The sequence below is a fragment of the Portunus trituberculatus genome, chromosome 27 (assembly GCF_017591435.1).
Source record: "Portunus trituberculatus isolate SZX2019 chromosome 27, ASM1759143v1, whole genome shotgun sequence".
NCBI classification, from domain to species: domain Eukaryota; kingdom Metazoa; phylum Arthropoda; class Malacostraca; order Decapoda; family Portunidae; genus Portunus; species Portunus trituberculatus.
In genome coordinates this window covers 6,958,301-6,970,800 of record NC_059281.1, presented here as the reverse complement: position 1 = coordinate 6,970,800, position 12,500 = coordinate 6,958,301, and the positions used below count along the sequence as shown (strand labels likewise).

Sequence of the window (12,500 nt, the reverse complement as noted above, 5' to 3'; positions counted from 1 at the left end):
TTTTCTACATTACTAACTGGATAAAAAAGTATCTTTGTAAACCTGAATCGGGTACTTACAATAATGTGAAACTCTATCTTTTTTTTCCTATTTTCATGTTATGGCCTAGAGTGCCTGTAGGTCCACTTGCAGAGTATGGGAAACATTGTTCAGCTTCCATCCATTATTTAAAGTGGTACCTAATGACCAAATTACTTTGGTGTAAGATAATTAAACCTCCATCCTAGAACCTGGGTATCATGGTGATTTGTACTGTACATACGTACCGTTAAACCACTCGACAAATGACAAAGTTTCACGGCGGCACGTGGTGGGATTCGACATCTGTCCGATCCCACACTCACCACCTTATCCACTACGCCACCGTCTCTCAAGGTAGGAATTATATATATATATTTCTTATTCACTGTTACAGTCTGGATCCTTTTTCCGCTATATGAGGAGTTCCAAGTCTTACACAATTAATAAAAGTTTACATCCAGTTATACAGTCACAGTCAGAACGGAGCAACCTTCCTTAGCTTCCCATTAAAATATATTTCTCTTTGATCAAATTATACACAGAAAACTACACAGCACACATTGTAACTAAATCCTATACAGCTTCTTTGGAATTATAATATCGAAAGCATAAAAATACAGAAGAATTGAACATTAGAAACGAAGAAAAGCAAAGCCTGTGAGTGACATCCTAAATTACATTCTAAGAAGGAAGTGGATAATTGGCATAAGGCATTGTGGCGAGGCTTTGTTGTTATTCAAGTTCAACCTCCTGAAGGAACACAATAGATGATCGAACCGTGATATTGTATGGGATCAGGGACTGTACTCACAAACGTAGGCACTGGTGGACAATATTCGAGTCAGGAAAAGCAAGGGAGATGATTAGAGTGCCAAGAACAAGACGTGTTCTTTCCCTAGCAGTATAATGAGATGCAGCAATCAAGTAAGTTAAGGAGGTCGAGTAAGGAGCCAAAAATAACAAATGCCTTTTCTCGCACTATAAGGCTTGACTAACACCAAACAGTGCACAAGACGGGGCACTTTGTATCAGTCGATCCTTGGCGCTTTTGATGCAAAGCTGCTAGCCAAGGAATGCAAAAGGACAATAAAAAAAAAAGAAGAAAAAAAAAAAAGTCACAGAAGTAGCCAATCATAACTCCTTCAGTATTAGGACGCATTTTTTTTTACCTCGATTTTTTTTTTCGTACAATTAGACGATTTTATTAACATTAAGAAGGGTCTATGGAGGTCAGAAGAATAAAGGCCTAAGTTTTCACTATTTCAATCACAACTTAAGTTTCTGAAGCTGCATAAAATCGCCAAAAAGTAAGCAGAATGAATATGAAAACGCGTCATGGTACTGAAGGAGTTAAAGAGATGAGCTAAAAGGATGATTAAAAATATGAGTAGCGAATTGAAATCCTAATGACTTCCTTCCTTCTCTTTCTTTGTTCCACCAGTCAATCAGTGGTGGATCCAGGATGGGGTTGAGAGAGCTGAAGCCTCTAATTTTTTTTATTATGAGCGAGGGTGTATATAAGGAGCAAGTTATATGGAACAATAATATAAATAAAAGCTATTATTGAGCAAAATAAATCTAATTATTTAAACATTGATAAATCATGAGTGCTCATATTACACAATAAATAGCTTAAAAACGCCCTCAAGATTGCTAAGTTTTAAAAGAGTAAAATCCCCAGCTGATAAAGCTCGCCACCAATCTCAAGGGGTACAGAAATTCAGGTTGCCCCCTAAAAATTTTGATCCTTTATCTGTCACTGTGGTCAATACTTCCACAAACACGAGTCCCATAGAACACTGGTGGTATTTCAGAAGTACCTCTATTTCTCCTCTTCATACGACCTTATTCCCACTGTGTAGCAAGGTCAGCCGCTTGAGCAAACCTTCCATTTGTTTCTATTCATTGCGTCCTCTTCTTCTAGTACAAATTCATTCACGTCACGCTTCAGCACGTCTTTCTATCTTATTCTCTGTCTACCCACAATCTTTCTCCCGGTAACTGGTATCACAAGTACCTCTGCATCCCTACCTTACTCTGATGAACTATCCTACTTTCTCCTTTTCGTAATAAGTGTCATTATACATTAAAGTTAAGTGTAGAAATGAAAATAGCGGTAAAAATGATATGGCAATTGGATACACGACACTGCCAAGCCGATAATAACGAAAAAACAACAACAAATAAATAGATAAAATAGATAAACAAATAACATAAGAAATAAAAATAATGTTCCTATGAGAAAGACGGATATAATAATGAAAATAAACCAATATGCTAAACACTTAAGTCTCTCTCTCTCTCTCTCTCTCTCTCTCTCTCTCTCTCTCTCTCTCTCTCTCATGGACGGGTATAATTATGAAAATAAACCAATATACGAAGCAGTTCACTCATCTCTCTCTCTCTCTCTTTCTCTGCACATATACTTTACGATGGTAATTCAGAACCTGCATTATAGTGATACTCAACATCCTGCCATAATTCAGTGAGGGGAAAGGGGAAAGGGGAGAGGGGAGAGGGAAGAGGCAGGACAAGAGAGAGGGAAGGGGAGAGACAGGATCATTCAGACCCCTTCCCCTCCTCTCCCCTCTTTCCCGTCACGACCGCCTCCACTTCCCCTGCAGGCCCGTCACGCCAGGCTGCCCACCTGTCCACCTGTAATGCATGGCAGGTTAATAAAGGAATACCTAAATGGGATTAGTTCAGTGTTTAAGGGATTGCTGGGCTTGTCGTACGTCTGGCAGTGGTAATGAATTGTTGGTGTGTCTGGGTTGATTTAAGACCATATTCTCAAAACACCGATTTCAAAAGACTCCGACTAAAGCTACACGGGTTTTGAAGGTTTCCTTTTACTGTTGGAGCGAAAGATTAATGTGATTTCTTCATTATTAATTCTTCCTGTTCTGAGACGCATCTTTTACCTTGAGTTTTGGATATGATTAGACGGTTTTATTGACATTAGAAAGGGTCTATAGAGGTCAGAAGATTAATGGCAACAGTCTTCACTATTTCAATCCCAACATAAGCTTCTGAAGCTGTATAAAATTACCATTAAGGAACCAGAATAAATATGAAAACGCGTCATGGTACTGAAGGGCGTAATAATAGAAACATTTCAGAACGAGGTCAATAATCTCTGTGGCTTTAGCAAATAGTCGTAATAAGAGGGCAAAGTGTTTCTAAATACCGATCGAAGAGAGTGAGTTTGAAAGGTTTAGTGAATTACGGTGTGTGTGTGTGTGTGTGTGTGTGTGTGTGTGTGTGGTTATGGGGAATGTTGTGTTTTCGCAGTGTTTGCAGCTTGTAACACTGATGAGTTTGCGATAAAAGGACATCATTAATTGGTGTTTATATTTACGGTGACAATAAAGGTACATTCAGCCTTGCCTCATTATAATACTACGCCTCTTTGTCTTCCCTCATTGTAGGAGTGATCTTTATTATACAATTCTATGATATGATGAATTAATTTAAAAAAGAGAACAAAATACTTGATACTTAATATGACTCATACTTTCAGCCTGACAAAGTTAATTAGATATAAAGTGATCATCAACATGCTATCCCACATCCCTTCCTGGTTCTCTTTCTCTAATATTCAATTGTACATGTCACCCCATCTCTCTCTCTCTCTCTCTCTCTCTCTCTCTCTCTCTCTCTCTCTCTCTCTCTCTCTTAATATTCTATTCTACATGTCACCCTCACACTCTCTCCCTCCACACCCCTTTCTCCCTCCCTCCACACTCCTCTCACTTTCACTCCATACCCTTCCCTCTTTACCTCCACACCCATATCCCTCACCCCCTCCACACTCACCTCTCTCTCTCTCCTATCATGCTCCCGTAAAAATATAACAGCCACTCACCAGTTAATAGTAAAGGGGGAGGGAGTCTCTCCATGAACATTCGCAGTAATTCCCTCGTAAATGGAAGAGCCGGCCAGTTATCAGAGGCCCCAACGCTCTGCAAATATAAACACTCCAAGCTTCCGATATTCACAGGGCCAGTCCTAATGTAGTAGACGCACTTCAGAGGCTCAAAAAAGTAGGAAACTGCGAATGATAGTGGAGTTTATCTGGTAGACTGTTTTCCGGTGACTTTCCAGCCCGCATCTCCTTTCCACTGCTTTCTAAAGGCTCTACATGAGGCGCCACTTGATTTCTTAAGACGTTTTTATGGTTCTAGTGATGGATTAACAAGTTTTCTTCGTTATTGGCGAGTGAAATGGTCTTGAGAACCCGGTTGATCATTTCTGGGGTCTTTGGATATCGTCGTGGTGGGAGTGCAAAGCGATTCTGTATACGAGGCAGAGATAAGGGAACGGCACACTAGACTAGAAATGGAGAATGACATACTAAATAGACTAGTTTTGCTGACACGATGTGAAGCGAGCGGCAACTTAGCATGAAGTAAGGAGTAATAAAGGTGGATGTGACTTGGTTTCAGTGAATTTGTTATGTTAATGCGCCAGGTAGCAGTGTAATAAGACAATAAGGTTAAGTAGATGAATAGCCAAAAGATGAATTAATTAAACACTATTAAGAGAGAGAGAGAGAGAGAGAGAGAGAGAGAGAGAGAGAGAGAGAGAGAGAGAGAGAGAGAGAGAGAGAGAGAGAGAGACTTGACATGCTGCGTTAAATGTTGACTAAAGAACTGAAAAAAAAAAGTAAATAGTGTCAAATATACATTTAGCCCCAAAAAAAAGAATAAATAAATGAAATAAAGAAAAAAGAAAAAAAATACTAACCACTAGACTAAATTCAATGGCATAACGAACCTAAAAAATGAAATAAAAAAGAATCGCCTAAAACATTGGACACATCAAATCATAAACACGAATTAAGCAGCATAATAAGTCATCTAAAAGCATAACCTACAAGACTTTTCCTCATACACTCGATTCTAACCTAATTATTAAACATTTACAGACAAATTCGCCAAAAAGGAAGTCAAGCAACGTTCTAACAAATCCACTCTTAATCTCTTCAGTTTTCATATTCACTCTGGTCACTATTTGGTGATCTTATACAGATTCAGAACCAAGAATTGCGATTAGAATAGCAAAGATTCTGGCCATTATTCTTTTGACCTCCACAGACCCTTCCAAATGCAAATAAGATCGTCTAACCATACACAAAAATCAAGGTAAAAATGTCTCAGTATTGAAAGGGTTAAAGGGAACTAACAACTAAAATCCCACTGAAAAATACCTGAGACACTCCACTCTTCTGCTTCTCTGCTGCTCCGCCACTGGTTCGCCTCGGAGGAACTGAACTCGCTCGTTGCTTCACTGGTTCACTGGTTCGCTCGAGGCTTCAAACTTTAGTAATTTAGAACTTCTTCAGGTTTTTGTTCTCTTCTTAGCGTTCTTTTCTTTCATTCTTCATCCTCTGCGTGTAGTTATGAAGATGAAGATGCAAGTTCGGTTTTGTTAGGTGTGGTGTGTTTACTTGGAAATCCTTAATATGTGGTTTAGGTTCTTAATAGTTCGTTACTGCAGTGTCTTATTATCTTACAAAAATCAAAGTAAAAATAAATGAAATTGTGATGAACTTTGACGAAAAAAATATTAAAATCACAATGAGAAAGAAGTACATGAAAATAATGGTGAAAAATAGAAATTTCCGTAGACTATAAAAAAGAATCAAAGTAACAAGACATCCTTTTCAATATAATACGTAATTTGAGAGAGAGAGAGAGAGAGAGAGAGAGAGAGAGAGAGAGAGAGAGAGAGAGAGAGAGAGAGAGAGAGAGAGTCACAATAACCCTTACTCACCTTATTCCTTATCTCAGTGTGACATTTTACGACAAAACAAATACCATGGAGTTATACAAAAGAACAAAAAGAAAAAAAAAAAGAAAAGGAAGCACACACACACACACACACACACACACACACACACACACAAGGGACAATGAAATAAAACACATATCCATTGAGTTTCATTACTATATTTCTTAAGTTGTAATCACATTCACTGTTAAGGGCAACCGGGGTTTTCAAAGCGGAGATGGGAGGGGGGGGGAGGGAATGAGGGGGAAAGACGTCGCATGGCTAAAATATGTACAGACAGACAGACAAAACAGAGACAGACAGACAGACAGACAAACAGACAGACAGCAGCGGATCAACTGGTTCACTGGTTCACTGGTTCACTCGCGCGCGCCGGAAGCTTCGAAAGGAGGGCGGGAACAAGCGACTGTCATCTGTTTGTCAACCTTTCTTCTCTTTATGTTCCTCAACGGGGTCACTTTTCAACGCCTCTACACTTTTTTTTTATTTACTGTTTTTTTTTGTGTTTATTTTATTTACTGGTAGCGTCTATACTCTCGTAGCCTCTATAGAAAAATAACACAAGAAATCACAGCTCATATATTCGAACGGAAAATAATATGTGTGATAGAAAAATAAACTCATAAACCATAGTACGGCATTATTTTTTTTTTTTTTAGTTTATATCTATTATCAAAAAGTTCTGGCCTTTATTATTAGTATGTGTTACTTTGTGGACCCCATGAAGACCAGACACAGTAGCTACATCTTTGGTCACGCTGGGTTTGGTTGAGTTTGCTTTGGTTAGGTTGGGTTAGGTTAGGGTAAATAAATAGATAAAATAGAGAGGTAAGCAGATGGATAGATAGAAGGGTAACGTACCTAATTTAACCTCCATCAGTTTGGGTGAGGTTAAATTAGGTTACCTTCAAATAAACATATATACGTGGGTAATTTGATGGATAGTTGGTCTAATTCAACCCAAGTCACTTCTGGAATGGGTTAAGTTTCGTTACTTTTACGCAAAGATAGATCAATATGCCGATAGACAGACGGGTGGATTGATAGATAGTTCACCTAACTTAACTTAACTCAGATCAGGGATAAGTTAAGTCAGGTCCACTTTATCTACCAATTAAAAAAAAAAAAAAATCAGACAAGTTTACAGGGAGAAAGACAAACAGAAACGAACAAAAACTTCACTCAGTCCAAAAACAAACTGAAGTAACTGGTTTTCATGTGATCCTTATACATTTTTTACACTATTTTTATCGTTATTGTTTTGGTTGAGTAGGAGTACGTACGTCAGCTTGGCTTCTAATTCTGGGACTGAATAACTTCACTAGCCGATGACTGAGTGGCTAATCCTAGCGATACAAACAACGTTAGTACTGTATTTCATTACACCTGCGTTAGGCGGTACTCTAAGACACACGCTAGTACTTACTCAAAAAGAAAACGTAAGACACAGGCTAGTGATAACCATAAAAAACGTACCACACGCTAGTAATAAAGAAAACGTAATGCACACGCTAGTTATAACCATGGAAAACTTAAGGGACTAGTAATCATCAAAGAAAATGTAATACACGCGCTAGGAATGATTACAGAAAACGCAACTCACTTACTCATGGAAGAAAACGGAATGCTCACCACAGAAAACACTCCCCGGTATCTAAATTATAAAAAACAATCTTGCCACTGACCGATTTTTTATTTAGATATATATTTTTTGATGTATCTATTGTCATCATTTTTATGTTTTACTTAAACGCACATAGAAGCATCACCATCATTAATCATCATCATCATCATCACCATAATTTATTTTTTTACCTCTAATGCAACAAACCCATTAAATTAGGCAAAAAATACACATCACCGTAAGACACACTATCTCTAATAAATAAGATAATTAACCTAAAAATCACACCAAAGGACTTTATACTCACTTTTTCCCTAAACACTTAATATTTTTCTCTCGCAAACTAACGCTTTCAAAATTCTTCACTTCTGGATATTGATAATTTCCCCCTTTAAATCTGCTGGAGAGGGGAAAAAAAGAGTCTACGGGAAGGAATGAAGGAAGGAGAAGGAGGGAGAGGAGAAAAGGGGAAAGGGGAAGGGAAGAGGGGATAAAGGGAGGAAGGAAAAGGAGAAAAGGGGACGCCATCACACACACAGAGAAGGAAATATCCGAAAGGCTTTGATACAGACTGAAGGACTCTGAAAACAACAACATCATGGTCGCTCGGGTTGTGAGATGCCTCAGAAAGGATCGTTCAGAGTGACTTGACAACGCTCATATCACGCTCGCCCACCACAACACTTAGAAAAAAACAAGGAAATACTGATGGCAATACTGCTTCTTTTAGTTAGTAAGTTAGTAGTAGTAGTAGTAGTGATAGTAGTAGTAGAAGTAGTAGTAGTGTTATTTTTCATCATTTTTTCGTAATATATTTTTCTCTTAATTTTTTCTCCTTAAAAAATAGTTTAATATTGTAATTTTTTTTAACCATTTTTTTTTCGTTTTTCTATTCATCTTCCTAAGTCACAGAGCAAAATTTATCATTATCACAGCAATTATTATCATTCCTCGTTATTTCTCTTTTTTCTTTTTTTCTTTTCTCCACCAACACATTTTTCTAAACATACATAAAAAAAGAATACACAAATAAAACAGCACGATATGTATCACAAGCCGAAGAGAGCACGTATGTATGCATGCACGTATACTAACCACACACATGTCAGTGACTCAACCATATACATACATACATACACACACACGTCGACTTATTCATTTACCGTCTATAATAACTTTTCTATCACTTTTACTCAAGGTCAATTTGCATACCATTATAATTTCCTTCTATTTTTCACTTTTTTTCCAGTTATGTCACCAGCCAGAATAAAGCACTGTGATTGGCTGTCAGGGAAAGGGAGCAATGCGCTGATTGGCTGGTTTCACTAAAGGCCCCGCCCACTTTAAGAGACACGGTGCTTCATTGGTCCAAAAAATACAATTAAGACGTGCGTTGTCATTGGCTAGAATCCGGAGTACGGGGGAAGTAAGAGAGAGAGAGAGAGAGAGAGAGAGAGAGAGAGAGAGAGAGAGAGAGAGATTTCCACGATGACAGTTATCTATAGTACATCACAAACTACTTCACCACCGCTATACAGATATACAGGTGTGTGTGTGTGTGTGTGTGTGTGTGTGTGTGTGTGTGTGTGTGTGTGTGTGTGTGTGTGTGTGTGTGTGTGTGTGTGTGTGTGTGTGTGTGTGTGTGTGGGTGGGTGTGTGTGTGCGTGTGTGTGTGTGGGTGTTGGTGTGTGTAGTGTGTGCTTTGGGTTTGGTTCTTAGGCCTTTTTGCATAAATAATGTGTACCCATGTGTGTGTGTGTGTGTGTGTGTGTGTGTGTGTGTGTGTGTAAAGATGATCCCAACGGTACCAGAAACTCGAGTGAGGAGGAGGAGGAGGAGGAGGAGGAGGAGGAGGAGGAGGAGGAGGAAGCTTTGCGGAAGAGATTTAGGGGCTGTGGAGTGGTGCGAAGGAGAGAAAAGTGGAAGAAGAGGAGGAGGAGGAGGAGGAGGAGGATGAAAGGGAGAAAAGAGGTCAAGGAAGGGAAGAGGAAGACGAAAGGACTGCATGTTGTCTTTACCTTAAGAAATAGTTTACTGTACATTAAGAGGCGAAAAACTGCTTAAGTACAGTGAATTTGGGACAGCACTGGATTTCGAAAAGAGGAATAAGAGGAAGAGGAAGAGGAAGAGGAGGAGGAAGAAAAGAGGAAAGGATTACAGTTTCAATCATTTAAGGCTTCGATATTCTAAGAGGAAAAATACGAGGATCTGGAGGCCAGCTCTTTGGATCCTAGAGAGAGAGAGAGAGAGAGAGAGAGAGAGAGAGAGAGAGAGAGAGAGAGAGAGAGAGAGAGAGAGAGAGCCTTTCGTTGGTTGCCTAGTTGTTTACATAATACGTACACACACATAAACAGCAAAAGACACGTACATACCCCCCAAAATATGATAATTAGCTGCCCTGTGCGAATGGTCAATTGAGTGAAGGCAGGAGTGGTGGTGGAGGGGGGAGGGGAGAGGGGGGAGAAGGGACGTGGGCGAGGGGAGGGAAGGTCAAAGTATAAAGGAGTGGTAAGTGGAGGAGGAGAGCTGACTCGGGAGACGTGATGGGAGGGGGTATGGAAATGTGGGGAGCCATGGTTGGGATAGGGGGTGTGAGGAGGGGAGGGTGTAGAACAAGCCTTGATCAAAGCGAAGGAACGGGCCTGCAGGCGCGGCTCCCCCGTCCAATACAGTAATATGTTAATGTCTGTCAGTGTATGGCACGTGCTGTAAGGTCCACCATCCCATTCGCTAGACCTTGACGCTGAGCCTGGCAGCACTGCGCACGCCGCGACTCACGGCGACCGTCCCGTGTGTGTCACTCCGCGGTACTTCAAGAATTATGCTTTGTCTTTTTTTATTTGTATTTTTTAGGGGGTTGTTTTTTTTTTATCTTCAACTACGCTAAAGTTGTTTTCATATATTCATTTTTTTATATATATATTTATATATCTCTATGTATTGAGCCACATATACAATATATTACAAAGAGATCCTACCATGTATCAACCGAGGAAAGCAAAATATATTTATATATATATTATGTATATGACCATTACAAACAGTATCCGAGGAGAAAAAAAAAACTTTACCTACAACTCCACCATTTTCTATCAAACAATACGAAAGAACGGCACCGGCGGCGGCGGCGGCGGCGGCGGGCCGTGAAAAACACTGAAGTGCAAGCGGGTGGTTGGTGGCGAGGCTGCCGAGGCCCCGCGGCGCCCACCACCCACCGGGCACCGCCACCCAAACGCGGGACGACCACGACAACGATAACAAGAGATAACCGAGGCTGCCTCCCGCTAACAAATGCTCGGGCTGGGGCACCGCACTGCCACGTCCGCATACCTCGCCTCGCCGCGGCCTCACCCACGCCCCCCTTAGAATCTTTAGTGGAGCCTGTCCAGTCACGGCGGGGCAGGGGGACGGTGGGTGGCGAGAGGGGGAGGGAGGCTGGGGTGGATGCTGTCCCCTGAGCCCCGAGTCTTAAAAGCAAGTGTGTTTCGCGTCAATCAAACACTCAACCAAGGAATGAACGAACGCTAAGGAAACAGTTAACAGCGTCGCGTCTTTTTTTAACTTTATCATCTTTTGTGCGTCGTTTAGGGGAATAGTTACGTAGTTCATGTTGCTGGATAAGGCGGCCAGGGTAATAAAGGGGAGGTAGTGACGCTTGCTTGGCTTGCTTGCTTGCTGGTTTGCTTGCTTACTTACTTACTTTGCTTAGGAGCGTGTTTGTGTATCTTGCTTAGCCAGTCGACTACAGCTTTAGTCTTGCATATTGGTGACGCTTGGATTGCGTGCAGTGGCGTCAGCTACATTCATACAGGGAACGCTTGACTTCGCTTCGATTGTATACGTGTGGTTGGTACTTTCAGGAGGTTCGAGTCAGCGCGGCAGGGGTAGGGGTTGGGGGTGTGGCGGCCGGCGACGTGCGGGGGAGACAGGTAGGTTGAGGGCACTCGCACACCGGACACGCCCGCTACTGCTGTGGTAGTGGTGGTGGTGGTGCACTCACTCACACGCATTCGCACACTCACTCACTCACGCACACACGCACACGCACGCACGCACACACTCGCCGCTATAACTACCATGGGGTGAAGACTGCACGTATTTACGGACAGATATGCAACAGTTCTCTTCAAGTACGTGATTGACATGAATTACTAAGAATGACATTATATTTTGTATCTAATCAATTTTGGCTCTAATTTCTCCCCTTCTCAGGGTTCGAGGGTTCGAGACGCAGTGGTTGAGCGAGATTCAGATTGCAGTTGTTGTAGTTGTAGTTGCTGGTGATAGTGGTGGTGGTGGTGGTGGGTAGTGGTGGTGTTGGTTGGTCGGTCAATGCCTCCCCTCCTTCCCTCCCCCGTCACCTCACACAAGAGGGGTGCCAGGGGAGGGCAGGAAGTGCCATGGAGGCTCACTCTGGCTTCAAGCGGTGCCACATCACCACTGTCTGCCTAGGCTTGGTGATCATGTCGCTCCAGTGCTTGGTCTCCGAAGTGCCGCTGCCCGCCTTGCCTGTGTGGCGGGGCACGGTGTTAGTGGAGGTTAGGTGCTACTAGGTGACAGGTATTGATAGAGACAGGTGTTAGGGAGCCGCTAGTGTTAGTATTGTGTTGGAATTACAAGTGTTAGTGCACAAGGTGGTGTTAATGAGCCTCTGGGTGTGTTTGTCTAAGTAGGGAGAAAAATAATGAAGTGTTGTGGAGTTCTAAATGTCAACAGGTGTTAGTGACACCAGGACAGGTGTTAAGGAGTTTAGGACAGAATAGGGTGAGTTAGTCTACCTCATTTAAGGTAAAATGAAGAATAAAGAAGAGAAAAATGAGGGAAGATATTGGTGACGTAAACGTATCAAAGTAATTCATCTGACTTTTGTAAAAGGGAGAGTTGAGGACAGGTGTGTGGCAATCTACGAAAGAATAGGTAAAAGTTATAGAAGAAACAGTCAGTATTGAGAGTAGATATTAATCACCTACAAATAAGTAAGAAAAAAAAAAGGAAGAAAAAAAGACAAAAATGAACAAATAATAGAGAAAGAAAGACAACACTATGCAGTTACAAAGGCACA

General features: G+C 41.2%; 1 protein-coding gene across 17 annotated transcripts in view; it reads right to left on the bottom strand.

Annotated features, from left to right (window-relative positions):
- Positions 1–10,339: 10,339 nt before the first annotated feature.
- The window catches only part of LOC123509487 (synaptotagmin-7-like), a 406,995-nt gene continuing 404,834 nt past the window's right edge, over positions 10,340–12,500 (bottom strand). For all 17 annotated transcript variants that reach the window (XM_045263784.1, XM_045263785.1, XM_045263786.1 and 14 more), the window contains one exon: positions 10,340–11,947. In XM_045263784.1, coding sequence (XP_045119719.1) covers positions 11,847–11,947 — 101 coding nt within the window. In that variant the 3' untranslated portion in view covers positions 10,340–11,846. The remainder of the gene's footprint in view (positions 11,948–12,500) is intronic.